We start from the raw sequence: 16,672 nt of genomic DNA, 5'->3' as shown, positions 1-16,672 counted from the left end.
TTCCGCTCTCGTGACATTTCTGCAGCTTTGGCGTACTAGTCGGACATGTTACTAGGAGAGCTCATCGACTCATAAAGCGCAAGTGCGGTACGTGGGCTCCCTCTCCTGGTATGTGAAAGAATCACGGAATAACATTTTCAAACTGTGCATGATGTTACAGTGGCTTAATACGATATCAGTGATGTCAAATAAATGCTCACAGTAAAGCCAGTTGAGCATTTATTCGATAACCTCTTGATATCAAGCTTTCGGTTGTAGTAGTAGGCCAAAAGTGGCAGTAGTAGTCTGAAAAAAATGTTACTAGTATGTTGAATTGTCTTACAGTGAGGACAAAGTGCGCACTAGTACATGGACCGTAAGTTGCACATCAAGGATCGTAAATAAATGTGCAAATGCCTTCTTTGGGTTTCCTGCATTTCCCGCACTTGCCATTTTTGTGTGTATGTGTGTGTGCGTGCGTGTGTTTGCTGTATTTTTTTAATGCAAAAAGTTGCTTCTGCGTTGCCATGGAAGTGAGCAATACCTGCGAAGCGCAAGGGAGCAGGGTCGAGATAATAACGTGGGCTGCTGAGCTTTTTCCTAATTGTCCTCCTTGCAATTCATTTTGGTGTGCGTGCGCGCGCGCGCGCTTCATGACATATCTGTGACGTATGTCATCGAAGTGATGCAGTGGAGGTGGGGAGGGGTGATTGTATAGTATCCTTTGGAAATAGATGGAAACTATGCGGTTGTGTCACGTGCATGGAAAAATGTAAACAAACTACACTGCCCTCTGTTGGGGGGATGGAACTTTGAATGGGACGTTTACTTAAATCCTAGATGGAGCACTTCTTTCTATTCTAAGCTCAAATATGAATCTTATTTTTCTTAGTTTCTTTGATTCATTTCTTCTCTTTGTTCCATTATTAAAGGAGCTGCCACAGACTTTGAAGGTCAACTACTGAAAATAGAGGAGAATGTAACAATGTGGTTGCTTGTGAAATAACTTCTGATAAGGAAAGTTAATGAAAATAATATACTTAATGTTGTGACCGGAAGAACGAGACGGCGGATGCGAGCGGCCCAAACGAGTTTCCTCCGCAAGGTGGACGGGCTCTCCCTTCGAGAGACGCCGAGACGCTCGCTCATCCGGGAGGAGCCAGATGAGGCCGCCCGGCCATCCGGTTAGTTAGTGAGTTAGTTGGTTAGTTGCCCCCGTCCCGGGCACGTCCCACCGGGAGGCTGCCCCGGGGACGACCCGGGACACGATGGAGGCTTGGCCCGGGAACAGCTGGGGATCCCCCTGGGAAGAGCTGGACGAAGTGGCCGGGGAGAGGGAAGTGTGAGCTGCCGCGACCCCAGTGGAAGAAAATGGATGGAATATACTTCATCAATTCATACATTGAAAAAAGACCCAAATGTTGTTTCAATGACTCGGCACGCCTTTGTGTGTCCTTGTGAAAGATTCCATTTGTTCAATCTTTTGTTATTATCTCAAAAGAGGAGAGCCTGTCTGGCCATTTACTGTAGACGTTGTCGCCATGGTGAAGTTGGCAAGCCCCCCAACACACGCACACACACACACACACACACACACACTCCTTCTCCATGACATTGCTGTTGCTATGTAACAATCCTCTTTCCCCTCCCACGTGTCAGTTATCACACAGGAAATGTCACACTTTCGCCTCAGCGTCCCTGCGGATGAAAACGTGACGTCAGCTGTTTTGTTGTTCTTTTGACTTGTATTCAAAAGGGTGCGAGACACACGCTTGCACGTTTCGCAGCGTGTTGACTTTTTTGGGACGGATTCCCGGCCCGGCACCCACTCGGGGCGGCTGCGATGCAGCGGCTGTCTCGCGCCGCGCGAATGGCGACGCGTCGGCCGTTCCCCGGCAACTGTTAGCAGCGTACAGTGCAGCGTGTGGCGGACGACGTTTCTGTTCATGTGCTCTACTACTGTGTTTGCAAGAACCACGTTCTGTACACCCGTGCGGTACGCACGCTCCATCTAGTGGCGCGCAAAGGAATTACTGCCTAAGTGCAGTTCAGTTATATTTCACTTTTCGGTTCAATATATTTGCATGTAATCTTTTAATCTTTTATATGTAGGTAAATGTTCATTTCACGCTTGTGTGCAATACATTTCAATGAAATCATTAAGCAGCTGTTTTTCTATTACAACTACTTCTACTACTGTAACTGCTACTACGTCTACTTCTATATAGACAATTTCTACTACTGACTACTTCTATTATTACAATTACTACACCTACTACTACGACTAATACTACTCCAGCTACTACTACTTCGACCGCTACTACTATTTCTATTGTCCTATTACTTACTACTTCTACTGCAAATAGTGATCCTACTTTTACTTCTACTTCTACTACTCCTTCTTCTTTATTGCCATTACTACTACTTGTACTCCTACCACTACTTGTGCTTCTACTACTACTGCTACACCCACTACTTCCAGTTTTTCCATGAGGTTTGATTAGATGAGCTGGCGTCTGTTGTGTCTCTCAAGATAACTTGCAAAGACCCACTGAAGCTCTGCCATCCCCTTTTTATAGGTAGCGGTGACCATCTGCGCAAGTTGTTTTTATCTCCTCTTTTCTCCTTCCTCCAGTGGGCGAAGCCAGAAACCTGATCCCTATGGACCCTAACGGTTTATCAGACCCTTACGTCAAACTCAAGCTCATCCCGGACCCAAAGAACGCAACCAAACAGAAGACCAGGACCATCCGTTCATCCCTGAACCCGTGCTGGAACGAGTCCTTCACCTTGTGAGTCACGCACCAACGCACCGTACTGCCGTCATTTGTTTTGCGCGCTTCCCCATTTACATAAACGTAATAAAAGTCCAACTGAAATCTTATTTTTCTGTGTCACATTTTAAAGTCATTGCTTGACTCCTGGTGTCTCGAGTTTCACATAAAATATCTTTCCTCCTCTGTGTGTGCGCTCAGTAAGATGAAAGTATCCGACAAGGACCGCCGTCTGTCCATCGAGGTGTGGGACTGGGACCGGACCACCAGGAACGACTTCATGGGCTCGATGTCATTTGGAGTGTCCGAGCTGATGAAAGCTCACACGTCCGGCTGGTCAGTTGGCTCATGTTTCAGGCCAGCAAATACATTGGCCAGCTCCAAAATGAAATGGGACACAATGTTGTATTTCTATCACAGCCATTCTTTTAGGAGGCTCTCAGATATCTCATTAACTCTGTCAGCACCAAGGCCATGTTAACGCGAATTTTAGAATCAGAATGTTCAGTGCCAAGAACGTGTTTTCACGTCTTTTACATATTTTCACGGGGAGTGCTGCGGGACAGTCTGATGCTGCTCTCCTGTCATTGTCAAGCTTGCAGACAATGGTAATGAGGCACAATCGCCAACACGTGGCAGCGATGCACCATTTTAGAATCAAGATCATTCCCAGTTTGTTCAGGGCATCCCATTAAAATGTGGAGAAATGTATGAGGAGGCGGCAAAGTTGAAACATTTTACACTTGAACAGATGATGTTTGTCTGTAGATTTCGCAGAGTATGTGTTGTGGGAGTTAGCAGACGTTTGTGTGTGTCATAAATGTGACAAAGTACAAAAGAGATGTTGGATGTATGACGTGGACCACGTTCGCCATAAATGGAGCTGAAGTCTCTCAAGATTTGTTGACATCTCTCAAAATGACCTCACGCATTGTGATGATTTGATCTCACAAGATTTGTTTGACTTTCGAGCCAATATTAGCACCAGTGGAGGTTAAATTTAAAGAAATAGAATTGTTTAAAAACACCAAAAATCTTTTTTTAATGTAAATACTGTACGTGTCTTTCTTTCTCAGGTACAAGTTGCTGAACCAAGAGGAGGGCGAGTATTATAACGTGCCCATCCCCGAGGTGGATGACGTGGATCTGGAGCTCCGACAAAAGTTTGAGGTCAGCTTATACTGTTGCATCTCAATAAAGGTGGAAAACTTTTGTTTGTTTCAGAAGCTAATCTCAAAAAGTGAAACTCAACACATTATACAGATTCACGACAGCCACAAGTAAATATTTTGTATATACTGTATTTTTGTATGTATATATTTTGATGATTATAGTATATAGCTGACAGAAACCTAAAATTCATCTCAAGAAATCAGAACATTACATACAAGAAATAATACAACTTAATTTTAGCATAGAGATTAGGTCATAATTGGTTTTCTGAAATGTATTTTCCTGTTTTATTAATTGATATAATACATATAAGTTTCACTTTTTGAAGTGAACAACTGAAATAAATGAACTTTTCTGTCATTCCAATTGATTGAGCTGCACGTGTACAGACACTTAATTAGGTACACCTACACACACTGATAAGAAGAACTGTATCACGTTACATACAGAATATATGTAACCAAAATATCGAGACACACTGTACTCTGCTGGAAACCACAAACATAAACAAGGTTCAATGTATACTTCAAAATATGAATATTTTAAATGAGCAATATTGTCTTTTTTTAATGTGGATCAAATTGGAACAGCACAGGGCATGTCAAGCTCGTTTTCATAGTTGGCCACATTGTCGGGACTGAGCCCTGTCACCCGTAAACAACAAAAAGGGCCACGGGGTGGCAGCAAAGCACTACTTGTATCGAAATGAAGCTTCTCAACTCATTTCAACTCAGTTCCTCGGGAGCAAAGCACTACTTTTGTCTAAATGAAGCTCCTGAACTCATTTGAAGATAGTTCCTTGACACCAAGATGTCACAAGATGGCAGCAAAGCACTACTTGCGTCTAAGATTGTTTTCTGTCTCAGATTTTCAGCCAAAATGAAAAGAACAAGAATCAATTTAGAACTAAACAACACTTCATGTGCACCCCAAAAAAAATGATGTGGCGGGCCGGAACTGGCCCCTGGGCCTTGCGTTTGACACCTGTTGTCTAACTAGTACCTTCTATTGTGGCCAGTTGGGGTGCGTAGACTCACTTGAAAGCCCTTGCCAAACTTCATCATCCAAATGGAGACGTGTGTGGGCACGCTCATGAAATTCATGCCAAGTGAAAATATTAGCCCGTCTCAACGCACAGCCTCGTATTGTTTTTGTCATCTTTCTCTTCATAAGCCTGCCTGCCTGCCTGCCTGCCTTTCGCCTCGCCTTTATCCAACGCGGCGCAGTTGCCATGGGAACGAGAGCGAGACGCGGTCAAATGCGACAGCGTTCATTTTGGCGCCTTGGACTCTCGGTCAATACGTTTCTTAGTTTTCTCACGCTCGCGACGTACTACTCGGGATTGCTTGCGTTTGTGCGACTCGGATTCGCTCACGACGGCCCACCTGGCCGACACACCGACTGTATTGTGTGTGTGTGTGTGTGTGTGTGCGTGGGTGTCTCTGTGAGCATGAATTGCGCACCGTGCCGCGAGCCGCAAAAACAAGGACGACGCGACAAAAACAGAAAAATTGCAGTCCTCACGTTCACACTAGTCATACCTGAAATTTCACGCAACAATAGCAACGGTAGACTATATAATATATGGGGGGTTTGGGGGTGGGGGTGGGGGTGGGGGTGGGGTGGAGGGGTTGTTTTGTTTTTTCATATCATTCAATATGACTTTGTTACACTGGAGCTGTGCCTCTTTTTTTTCTTGGGCAAAAACCTGAAAAATATATTTGTATATGTACTAACACATCTTTTTCTGTTTTGCGCTGGAAACTCGACTTCCATGAACACACCCTGCCATGCGTGCTCAATCTGTCCACATGGTGGCACTGTCATTGATGTAAACATTAATCACATATTAAATACAAGGCTGACATGGCCGTGTGTGTGCGCGTACAGCAGGTTTCCGTGTGTTTAAGCGCTTGTTGAAGTCGTCAATCACAGTAAACAGAAGTGACACATTGGTGTGTTTTTAAGATTACTGCAGCTTACTAAGTCACGTAGTTATGAAACTCTTCTTCGTGTGATATGTACATCTTTGTTATACTGCTCCCTGGTGGCAAATCAGAAGGAGCACAACGTCAACGGGCATTGAAACAGGAAATCGTGATGTACAAACTTTGGAATTCTTTGAATGCTGTTATTACTGTACGCTTTTATGAAGCACATTGTTCTTGTCATATCCATTCAGTTGAAAGGGGAGGGGTGATCTGAGGCAGCACTGTTTCCACTTGGGACACGCTCGTTGTCTCTGTTGTCCTTTTGATCCGCCACAGAAGGAAAAGCGCAATTGTTTTGATCAGTTGACTAGCGGAGCTGCGTCCCTCGGAAGGTCACGTTCCCCTGACGGGCGCTGCCATTATTCTCCACGAGAGCCCGCCGTCGCCTACATCAGCGGCCGCTCGAGCGTACGCGTAGCGCTACTTCGATTGTTCCTTATTTTTAGGGTGGGAGGGGAATCGGCAACATCCGAGAGATCGTTGGCCTGGCAACAGCTGCTCGCCTTTGATTTTGACGCTGGCAGACAGCGGGTGAGGCCGTTAATTGCCTTTTTTTCCCCTCGTCGTTGTTGTTCAAAGACACCGTCGTGACACGCGGCGTCTGTTTCAGCGAGGGCAAATTGTCGTCTGGTCACTGTCGAGGAGCTTAACGTCATTTGGAAAATGTGATCATCATCACTTTTAAATCTTGGCCGTTTGTAATGGCCACTATTATAATGAGACAAGCGCCTTTTGTGGCCCTCGAGGACAAAAGTCCATCAATAAAACGACGTTAAAAACAGAATGATACAAGAAATAAAACAAATTCAAGACGACAGGGCGAGTAAGCGATCTTTAATACGCTTTTGTACTAGAGACGAAAACAACCGTTTTGTCGAATACGAATCTTCTTTTAACATTTGAACTCGTCACCTTGAGAATTGAGTCGGATTTCATACTGTTGTTAGTCGAAAAAAAACATTTTGGAATTGCTCTTTTTGTTAGCCAGGCATGTGTTTGTGAAGCACAGTTTCCCGCTCAATTCTCTCGCGTGTGCTCGCGACCGCCGCAGAAAGCCAAGCTGGGCCACGGCAAGAAGGTCATCGCGCCGTCGGACCGCCGGCGCTTCAGCCTCCCGTCGGGCAACGCCGAGCGCCTCCGCCTCAGCGACTTCAACTTCCTGGCCCTGCTGGGGAAAGGGAGCTTCGGCAAGGTGATGCTGGCCGAGATGAAGTCCACGGAGGAGCTGTACGCCGTCAAGATCCTGAAGAAGGACGTGGTCATCCAGGACGACGACGTGGAATGCACCATGGTGGAGAAGAGGGTGCTGGCGCAAAGAGACAAGCCGGCCTTCCTCACGCAGCTCCACTCCTGCTTCCAGACCGTGGTGGGTGAAAACTCTCACCGCTTTGCGACATCATAGCGTACGTCGCCAAGGGCTCTCACAAGTAGCACACCCCCCGGAAAGTACACGGAGACGCGAGTTCTCCCGAAGTGCCGAAAGGTTCACCGACCTCCGCCTCTGAAGCTGGCCTTGCACACAGCGCTTGTCATTTCTTTAACTAAAACGGGGAAGAAAATGGAAGGGTGGATTCGGAAAAAGAGCAGCCGCTGTACGTCTGCGTCGGCATTTCAGCCTACGAGGGCTCCACTTGGCGCTTGAGAGGCAAAATGTTGTCTCGGTCTGCCTTTGCAAACTGTAAACGCAATTTTTCTGTACCCAATTTCCCCCCAAATTTGTAAACGCTGACGCTCTGTGAATGCAAATTGCGGGACTCGGAACCGGAACAAAAAGCAATCCGCAATTTAGGCCCATTTCAGCACGTGCACGTTGACACAACTCAAATTGTCAGACAGTAACGAAAGAAAAGAATGTGGGTGAATAATCAATGAGAGTCAATGCACTTGTAATGATATCATTCATCATCTCCGCTTGTGCTGTTTCACGTGGAAAGCGAGAAAGTTCATGGAAGACCATTCATTGTGGATGAATTTGAAAAATCACTGAAAACAATGAGATATTGTTTTCTCGTGCAAGCTATTTGAATTTGCAGATTCCGATTTCATTTGTTCGTCTCTTCGACATGAATTGAAAAAGTAGATCAAGCACAAGTACTTTGAATACTGAAGTCATTATTTTGTGACTTTTGCTTGAGTTTCCGCCGATAACAGACTGCAGTACTCGTACCTCCTTCGTTTGTGACTTTTGCGACTAATCTCCACTTTGTGTTCAGGATCGCCTTTACTTTGTGATGGAGTACATCAACGGAGGCGACCTCATGTATCACATCCAGCGGATGGGCAAGTTCAAGGAGCCGCAGGCCGTGTACGTTTCAGGAGGCTTTTTTTCTCTGCATTCTTGCAATGCAATACAATTGAACTCATTATTGTTCGCTTATTATTCATTCTCGGCTTTTTTTTTTCTCTCCCCCCACCACCCCCCGCCGACAGCTTTTATGCAGCCGAGATCGCCGTCGGCCTCTTTTTCCTGCACCGGAAGGGAATCATCTACAGGTGGGTGAGACTTACTGGAACGCACGCTTATCGGTAAACAAGCTATGACATGAAATAGCGCTTCCGCATCAGCAGCAAATTAGGATTGCTTTGTAACGCGAACGTTAAATGGAAAGAGTGGACACTGAGGGCCGTGCAGTCACTGGCCACATCATTAGGTACACCCGCAGGGTCCAAGACGAGAGCTCACATGGGAATGCCAAGGATGGATATTCTTTATTATTATTATTATTATTATTATTATTATGTCTGTGTTTGGGTATTTTAACTTAAGCACTTGTCAGTCCTTTCTGCGAAAAGTGCTATAGTCATAAAAATGTTGTAATTTCCAAGAGGAGCCATAATGGAAAATAAATTGTGCAATGATATTAAGTCATCAAAATACAGTCATAGTAGAATTATGTCAAGAATAGTGGGAGCGTTAGTCCAATTATTTTTAAGAATAAAGCCATGATTTTATGAGAAATATGTTTGAATTTAATGAGGAATTATTACGACTTTGTTTTTTCTTGGAAATTATTTAGGTTAAAAAAATAGGATATATTTTAAAAAAGAAATACATTTAATGAACTTTATGAGGGAAACGTCCCAATATTCAGGACTGATGTTTTTTTTTTTTTTCAATAAATGCATAAAAACAGAAAAGAATAAAGTTGTTATGGACAATTGATATTACACAACTTTATTTTTGTAACTTAAATGTTTTCCTCCTACTTGTTTCTTGTTTCTTTTCTCGGATGTCGTAATGTGTGGCCGATGAGTTTTAAATGTAGGAAAAGAAAACGGGATGGATTAGGAGGCGAAAATGAGTGCAAAACACACAAAAAGACAAGTCAAAGCAGCAATCGAGACGAATAAATGGAAGACAGAAAAAATAGTAAAGTATAATAAAGGATTTGGAACACGTGCGACTGCGCCGCAGGGACCTGAAGCTGGACAACGTGATGCTGGACTCGGAAGGCCACATCAAGATCGCCGACTTCGGCATGTGCAAGGAGAACATGTACGAAGGGATGTCCACGCGCACCTTCTGCGGCACGCCCGACTACATCGCACCAGAGGTGAGGCGCCCATGGTGAGGAAACGCTCACCCACGAGCCACTCGCTTCTCTTTAACAATGAAGATATCCGGACCGATGCGCACGATCTTGTGTCATTTTTGGACCGGAAGAAACGCTCAAAAATGATAAGATAAAGATGCAACTGCTCAAAAGTCGAGGCGGCGCTTAAATATTGCACGTTTCAGACGACAGCGGGATGACCAGAGAGAACCAATCACCAGCGTCGGCTTTCGATATGAAAAAGATACAATTAAATTGGAGCTTTTGCAGCTATTTTTTTTTTTTTTAAACGTAACTAAAATTGTAAACATGGAAATATCCAAAGGCAAGTGTAATTCAGTGACACATTTTCAATACATTTTGTAATTAAATGATGCGATCTTGTTGCATGTAATTCCGTTACTCCTCAACACCGGCCTCCAGTATGTATCGTAAAAATAATCATAATAATAATTCATAAATGCCTCGGCCACTGTTTGAGGAATTGCCGTATGGTCTTGTAATTCATTTTGCCTTTTGACAACACTGAATTGTGTTTGTCGTTACTCACATAATTGTTGTGTTGTTTCAAGAGTACACTCGTCTATTTTTGTACTTTCCTTTGTAATTGTAAATTGAGGGGCCAGCACAAATTGATCCCTTTCTCTTCCGCCCCCCCGGCAAGTGCAGCTGCAATTTTGTTCCGATTTGCTGGGTTTGGATGACACGTGTTTGTTTGCCCCCCCCCCCCCCCCACAATAACCCCCAGGTGTTATTTTGAACCCCCGCTCTTGTTTTCTCCGTCAGATTATAGCCTACCAGCCGTATGGAAAGTCAGTGGACTGGTGGGCATACGGAGTTCTTCTCTATGAGATGCTGGCGGGACAGGTAAATCGATATTAAAACATCCGAATGCAATGAATGTCAATGCTGAGAGACAATTGAGACGCTAATGATGAGGAAGCCGTTCCTGATTCCTTCCTGATGGTATATTAGGACATATTTTGTAGATGCTTAAACAGAATGTCTGCGAATTCCCCCGCAGGCGCGACAAACGCAAGTTGTTCAGTCTCCATCCACCGTGCCATACCTGATTGTCATGCTTAATGTTGGATTTGGAGGTGTGGTTATGTGTGTGTGTGTGTGTGTGTGTGTGTGTGTGTGTAGAAGAGAGCGAGAGAGACGCTCTGTGCAGTGTGTGTATGTGAATAACCAACTCTCGCGCACGTGTTTTGGTACACGAGATGGACTGGTGAATTAGTTGCTGACAGAAAACGATTATCATCAAACAGTCATTGAACGGCAGTATACATGGTCCCTCCCCCCCCCCCTGCGCTGATGCCGACTCTGGGGCCAGGCCAGGCCAGGCAGGAGCTTCATATCACTCCGCCGGGGAAACAAACGTACTCTACAACTGCCCCCAAATCCACGTTGCATCTGTAGAAAGAGATTCCGTGGGGAAACTGCGGGCCAAATCAAAGTGCGCCTTTGAGCCCGCATGCGGGATTCAGCAGCCCCGCCCCCTGCCCCACAGCCCGTCACAGACGCTTGTCATCGACCGTCAGAAAACCTTTCAAGACTTTACTAGGGAGGAAAACGACATACAAAATCCCGTTTCGGGCAAACGGCTGACGTGGCCGCCAGGAACATCGTGTAAACACGGCATAAGACGGGTGATCTGTGGGTTGCCATGGCAACGACAGAGACACTCATGGATTTGATCCTGTTCTTTTCAGGTACAATCTATCACTTAGCGCTTAAACGGAAAATACTGATGCTGGATCTCGACAATTCCAACAGGATTTCTTGATCTTTTTTTTTCTCGTGCCTCAAGTTAAATTGACTTTATATACTACGCACTACTATTTCTATTTGTTCCTCTGCAGCCGCCGTTTGACGGTGAGGACGAGGACGAGCTCTTCCAGTCCATCATGGAGCACAATGTGTCCTACCCCAAGTCCATGTCCAAAGAAGCCGTGTCCATCTGCAAAGGGGTACGTGCGGAAGGAAGGACCTCATATTGCGGCTGTCACGATCAGTACAGTCAACCCACGCTATATTGAGTCACATTTCGCACCCCCGCTATATCGACATTCACATTTCGCACCCCCGCTATGTTGAGATTCACATTTCGCACCCCCGCTATGTTGAGATTCACATTTCGCACCCCCGCTATATCGACATTCACATTTCGCACCCCCGCTATATTGAGATTCACATTTCACACCCCCGCTATATCGACATTCACATTTTGCACTCCCGCTATATCGACATTCACATTTCTCACCCCCGCTATATTGAGATTCACATTTCGCACCGCCGCTATATCGCGATTCACATTTCGCACCCCCGCTATGTTGAGATTCACATTTAGCACCCCCACTATATCGACATTCACATTTCGCACCCCCGCTATATCGACATTCACATTTTGCACTCCCGCTATATCGACATTCACATTTCGCACCCCTGCTATATTGAGATTCACATTTCGCACCGCCGCTATATCGCCATTCACATTTCGCACCCCCGCTATGTTGAGATTCACATTTCGCACCCCCGCTATATCGCCATTCACATTTCGCACCCCCGCTATATCGACATTCACATTTTGAACTCCCGCTACATCGCAGATTCTTTAAGCATTTTTTGAATGGGATTTTACAGTATACAGGCAAATGTAGGTGTAGTACCAAATTATGCCACAAGATGCCAGCTAGCACTAAGGTCTACTGGATAAAGATACAGTGTTATTAAGAGCACGAAGAAGAGGCAGAGAAGGTGTCCTACTAAGATGCAATAGATATAGAATATATGCCTCCAAGTGATGTCATGCGATAGGCTCCCATTCCTTGACAGCCAAAGAGTGACAACAGACATTAAGGATACTTTCAAATGTGTGGGTTTGTTTTAAGTTTAAATGTTTAAAGCGCCTTGGAAGGGAAAACCTTTTAAAAAGTGTTTTTTTTTTTTAATGGTCTGTATATTGTGGATTTTTACCTACCGTGGGTCGGTCTGGAATGTATGTCCCATGACAAACGAGGGTTGACTGTACCCTGTTTTCGTGTTATTTGCACAAATAAGTGCAATTGTTTTTGTTTTGCCGTGTTTTGTTTTTTTTTGTTTTGTTTTTTTTTAAAAGCTAGCCGTTAGTTTAAAATAAATAAATGAATAAAGATCTCACCTATTATCTGGGAGCTGTGGCATGGGAGAAAATGTGGAAACTCGTATTGTTTGCATCATGTTGTTGACAGAAATGAAAAGTTGCAAAAGCCTGACGTGATTTCCTTTGATGATGTCACATTGTTGTCGTCGTCGTCCGCCAGCTGATGACCAAACACCCTTCGAAGCGGCTCGGCTGCGGGCCCGAGGGCGAGCGCGACATCCGGGAGCAGGCCTTCTTCCGACGCATCGACTGGGAGCGGCTCGCCAACAGGGAGATACAGCCGCCGTTCAAGCCCAAAGTGGTTCGTGCTGAGCGACAGTTACATTTATTCGCCCATTTCTTAATGCAAGATTGTTTCTTGTCATTTTAGGTGTATCACATGAATATTTTTCTTCTAATGGTAAAAAAAAACAAAAAAGTCAATAGAAGGACATACTTGTATAGGGATGACAGAAATAAAGGTTTAATTTCATTGAGGTGAAATGGTTTAAAATTAGGTTTAACCCATGAATAGGTGACTCTGAAGGTGCCAAACAGCGTGTATGTGCATTTATACAAATGTTTAATTTTCCATGTAGCCGTGTATAATGCGCTTTATCGACTTTTTATTAATTGTCGGTGGAAAGAAGCGCATTATACACGAGAAATAACTTTTTTTTTTTTTTTGTAGTGTGGCAAAGGAGCGGAAAACTTCGACAAGTTCTTCACGCGCACGCAGCCCATGCTAACCCCGCCGGACCAGATGATGATCGCCAACATCGACCAGAGCGAGTTCGCCGGCTTCTCCTACATCAACCCGCAGTTCGTGCCCCCGTCGCTGCACAGCGTCGTGTGAGCGCCACGCGGGACCACGGCGGACTCGAAATCTCTCTCCCCCCCAAAAAAAACAGCGTAATCCTCCGCAAACTTCAGACATGGAAGTATTAGTTCTGTATACTGTGTGCAGACGTGACTGAGGAGCGCACTGGGGCCGTGCGCCCCCTTCCCGAACCCGCCCCTCCCCCGTTCTCCTTCCTGCAACAAGCTGCAACGCACGACGAGAACACCCACTGTATATTTCCTCCACGTATTTCCAAACAACACGAGTAGTACACGCGAGTGCCAAAGTACGAGCGGATGGAAATTCCCGTCGCAGTTTGCGCAAATTGAGTGGAACAACTTTTGGTTTTGTGTCCTTTCGCTAGGCGAGGCCGCGTAGAGCGCCGCGCGGCCAGGCGGCGGCCTCATCCGGTATGGTGAAGAAGCTTTTTCCAAACACACAACGCTGTCGCGCGCTTACTTTCCGACTCTCATGAGGGTTCCGTCCTACGACGACGTGTGAAGTTTCTTGTGCTGCGTGTCGGCCGTCCCTGTTCAACCATTTTGTAAATACGTTTCCGCGTAAAAAGAGGTTTTCTATGAAGAACTGAATGTGCTTTTTTTTCAAGCCGTCTATGTTTCCACGACCCCCGACATTGCCAAGGTGACATTTGGCTTTGCAGTAATGTTGTAACGCAACGCTTTACTCCCCATAGTAGTGCTTCTCCAACTCATTACACCAAGTAGCACCTCAGAAAGTCCTTTGCTCGCCAAGTACCGCCGTCGTGACCAACACAGCGGAGTAAGGCTTCATTAAAAGCAACACGGAAAATGTATTTCTGGAACGTATCTTTAACACACCGGCGCCTTGAGATACAAGTGACCCGACTTAAGAGTCTTTCGGATCCGAGCCGTGCGGTTGTTGGACAGATTTTTTTGCTTTGACGTGCGGGCACATTTTTGAGATATGAGCTCTGTATGGCGGCAGTGAATTTTTTTTTTTTTTTTTTTTTTTAGAGAGAGAGCTGTGTCTGCAGTGGGGGGGGGGCACAAGCGTCTAGGGCCCACCCATAGCGGCGGGTCTGCTCAAACAAAATGGGAAACGCCATAGACAGGCTAACGAATAGCCTGTGATGGTGGGACAACGGATATTTGAATACAAACAGTGCAACAACACAAGTAGACAGACAACAATACTCACAGGCATATATTCTTTATTTTCTGGAGCAAAAAATATTACTGAGTCACTTACAGCAAATTAACTTTTCTTCGTTTGTCTGCATGATGATGATACCGCCCCCCGGTGGCCAAGCCACACGCACACCAGAACACGGCGCAAGGAATGAATCATGATCCACAAACTGTTTAGTTCTTTAGATTCTATTGAATTATGTTATCAGTATATGTAGTCACACAATGAATTATACTTGTATCTCAAGGCACTACTGTAACATTATGCAGTTTGAACATTAACACAGCTCTTAAAGAAAATCATAATAATAATAATTCAATTAAAATGTATTGCACATAAAAATGGCTTCAAAGTGAAATACAACTGAACTGTATTTTGACAGTGGTTCTTTTGCGCGCCACTAGAGGCAGCCTGCATACCACGCTTTGAGAATCACTTCCGCAAGCATGGCGGATTTCTTTGGGGGGCGCATGCGTGTGCGGCCAGGCGTGTTCGAAGCGTGTACAAAAACGCCTGCGTGGTCGATGTGCCGCAATTCGCGACGCGACACCACGTGCTTTCCATTTTGCGTTTGAGGGAGGAGCATGCTGTATGTTTTGCATTTGGGGGGAGGAGCATGTCACACGTTTTATGTCTGGGGGAGGAGCATGCCGTACGTTTTGCATTTGTGGGAGGAGCATGTCGTCCGTTTTGCGTTTGGGGGCGGAGCACGCCGCACATTTTTTCGTCTGCTCCATGTCGCCCGCAAAAACAAACTCCAAACTTCGACAGAATCGCTTCTGTTGGCTTTTTTGGTGCCAAAAAAGGAGCCGCCTCGCTTCCGGTAAATTCCGTCACGCAGATTGATCCAACTGCGCTTGAACGACTGCCAAATTTCACCTGGATTCACTGGCGCGGGTTTTTTTGCAGCAGTCACAACACGTGCGCCAAAACAAGAACGTTAACGTGTCTCACATTGAGAATCTGAGCGGGAGGAATTCGGATGCCGCGAGATTTGGTCAAATGTCCAAATGTCTCGGCGCATTTACGGCGACTTTCGGCGATCGTTTTGATTTGATTCGATTCTTTGCGGCAAGCGGTGTCAGCCAGCTAGGAAAGACTCTGCGAGCTAAAACCTTTCCTAGCTGAGCCTAAAAGGAGCAAATGGAAAATGGATACAGGGATTCTTCTTCTTTTTTATTCCATTTTCTTTTATGTTGTTCTATTTGATCCTGTTCCACTTCCTTCTGTTATCTTATTTTATTCTATTTTCTTTTGTATCATTTATCGAGCTGACAGGAAAGCTGGAGCCAGATGACTTGGTCGATTACTTTGAATGGTTTTGAGTTTGATTTATTACATAAAGTCTTTTAAGAACTATCGGTCCATACCGATGTTATTTTCTCTCGTGTTACTTCACTGGGAATGTGCGGTAATTGGTACCGACACGCTAAATCCACAGCGACAGAAATGATCAACTTGCTTTTGTTTTGGTGTGAAATTTCCCAGCAAAAACGTGCAAGTTGCCTCAAATGGACAAGTGACGATTCATCATCTTGCTGCTTCTGTATGCATTTTAAACAACATTCAAGTTCCCAAGTTCGAGACTAACCTAACGTTTGCATTTTTTATTATTATTATTATTGTTATTATTTCACCCGGAGTTTTCCGTTGCCTGACGCCCGAAGAGGCTCCAGTCGGATGTCGGGAATGTTTCTCCTCCTCCTCCTCCTTTTTATTTATTTCTGTATTTATTTTGTGTGCTATTTGGCGTCTACGGTACATGAATAAAGTATGAACAATATGCACCTGTGCGTCAGTGTGGGTTTCATTCCAAGAAAACAAATGACTTGGGGGGGGGGGGGGGAAATAAGTTGCCTGAGATGGGCCAACTCACATTTACACTAATATCAGATTTAGTTGGAAAAAAATACAAACATTTCATTTTATTTTGAGAGTTACGACAAGCAAATTAGCACCCGATTGCTCATTAGTCACAATAATTGATCCCTTCGATCAAAATGAAACGTGTTCATTCGCCACAAACACTAGAGGGCGCTCTCTCCCCACTCATGTCCTGACGGTTG

General features: G+C 45.0%; 1 protein-coding gene across 2 annotated transcripts in view; it reads left to right on the top strand.

The window, feature by feature from the left end:
* Positions 1-16,393, top strand: part of prkcab (protein kinase C, alpha, b) — a 74,884-nt gene extending 58,491 nt beyond the window's left edge. For both annotated transcript variants that reach the window (XM_061749697.1, XM_061749698.1), the window contains 11 exons: positions 2,615-2,771; positions 2,955-3,089; positions 3,830-3,923; positions 6,969-7,283; positions 8,131-8,222; positions 8,348-8,410; positions 9,333-9,471; positions 10,258-10,338; positions 11,337-11,444; positions 12,777-12,917; positions 13,287-16,393. In XM_061749697.1, coding sequence (XP_061605681.1) covers positions 2,615-2,771; positions 2,955-3,089; positions 3,830-3,923; positions 6,969-7,283; positions 8,131-8,222; positions 8,348-8,410; positions 9,333-9,471; positions 10,258-10,338; positions 11,337-11,444; positions 12,777-12,917; positions 13,287-13,451 — 1,490 coding nt within the window. In that variant the 3' untranslated portion in view covers positions 13,452-16,393. The remainder of the gene's footprint in view (positions 1-2,614; positions 2,772-2,954; positions 3,090-3,829; positions 3,924-6,968; positions 7,284-8,130; positions 8,223-8,347; positions 8,411-9,332; positions 9,472-10,257; positions 10,339-11,336; positions 11,445-12,776; positions 12,918-13,286) is intronic.
* The last annotated feature ends 279 nt before the right edge of the window (positions 16,394-16,672 follow it).

This window comes from Phyllopteryx taeniolatus, chromosome 16, assembly GCF_024500385.1.
Source record: "Phyllopteryx taeniolatus isolate TA_2022b chromosome 16, UOR_Ptae_1.2, whole genome shotgun sequence".
NCBI classification, from domain to species: domain Eukaryota; kingdom Metazoa; phylum Chordata; class Actinopteri; order Syngnathiformes; family Syngnathidae; genus Phyllopteryx; species Phyllopteryx taeniolatus.
The sequence above is the reverse complement of the archived record's forward strand: the minus strand, read 5'-3'. Positions and strand labels throughout refer to the sequence as shown.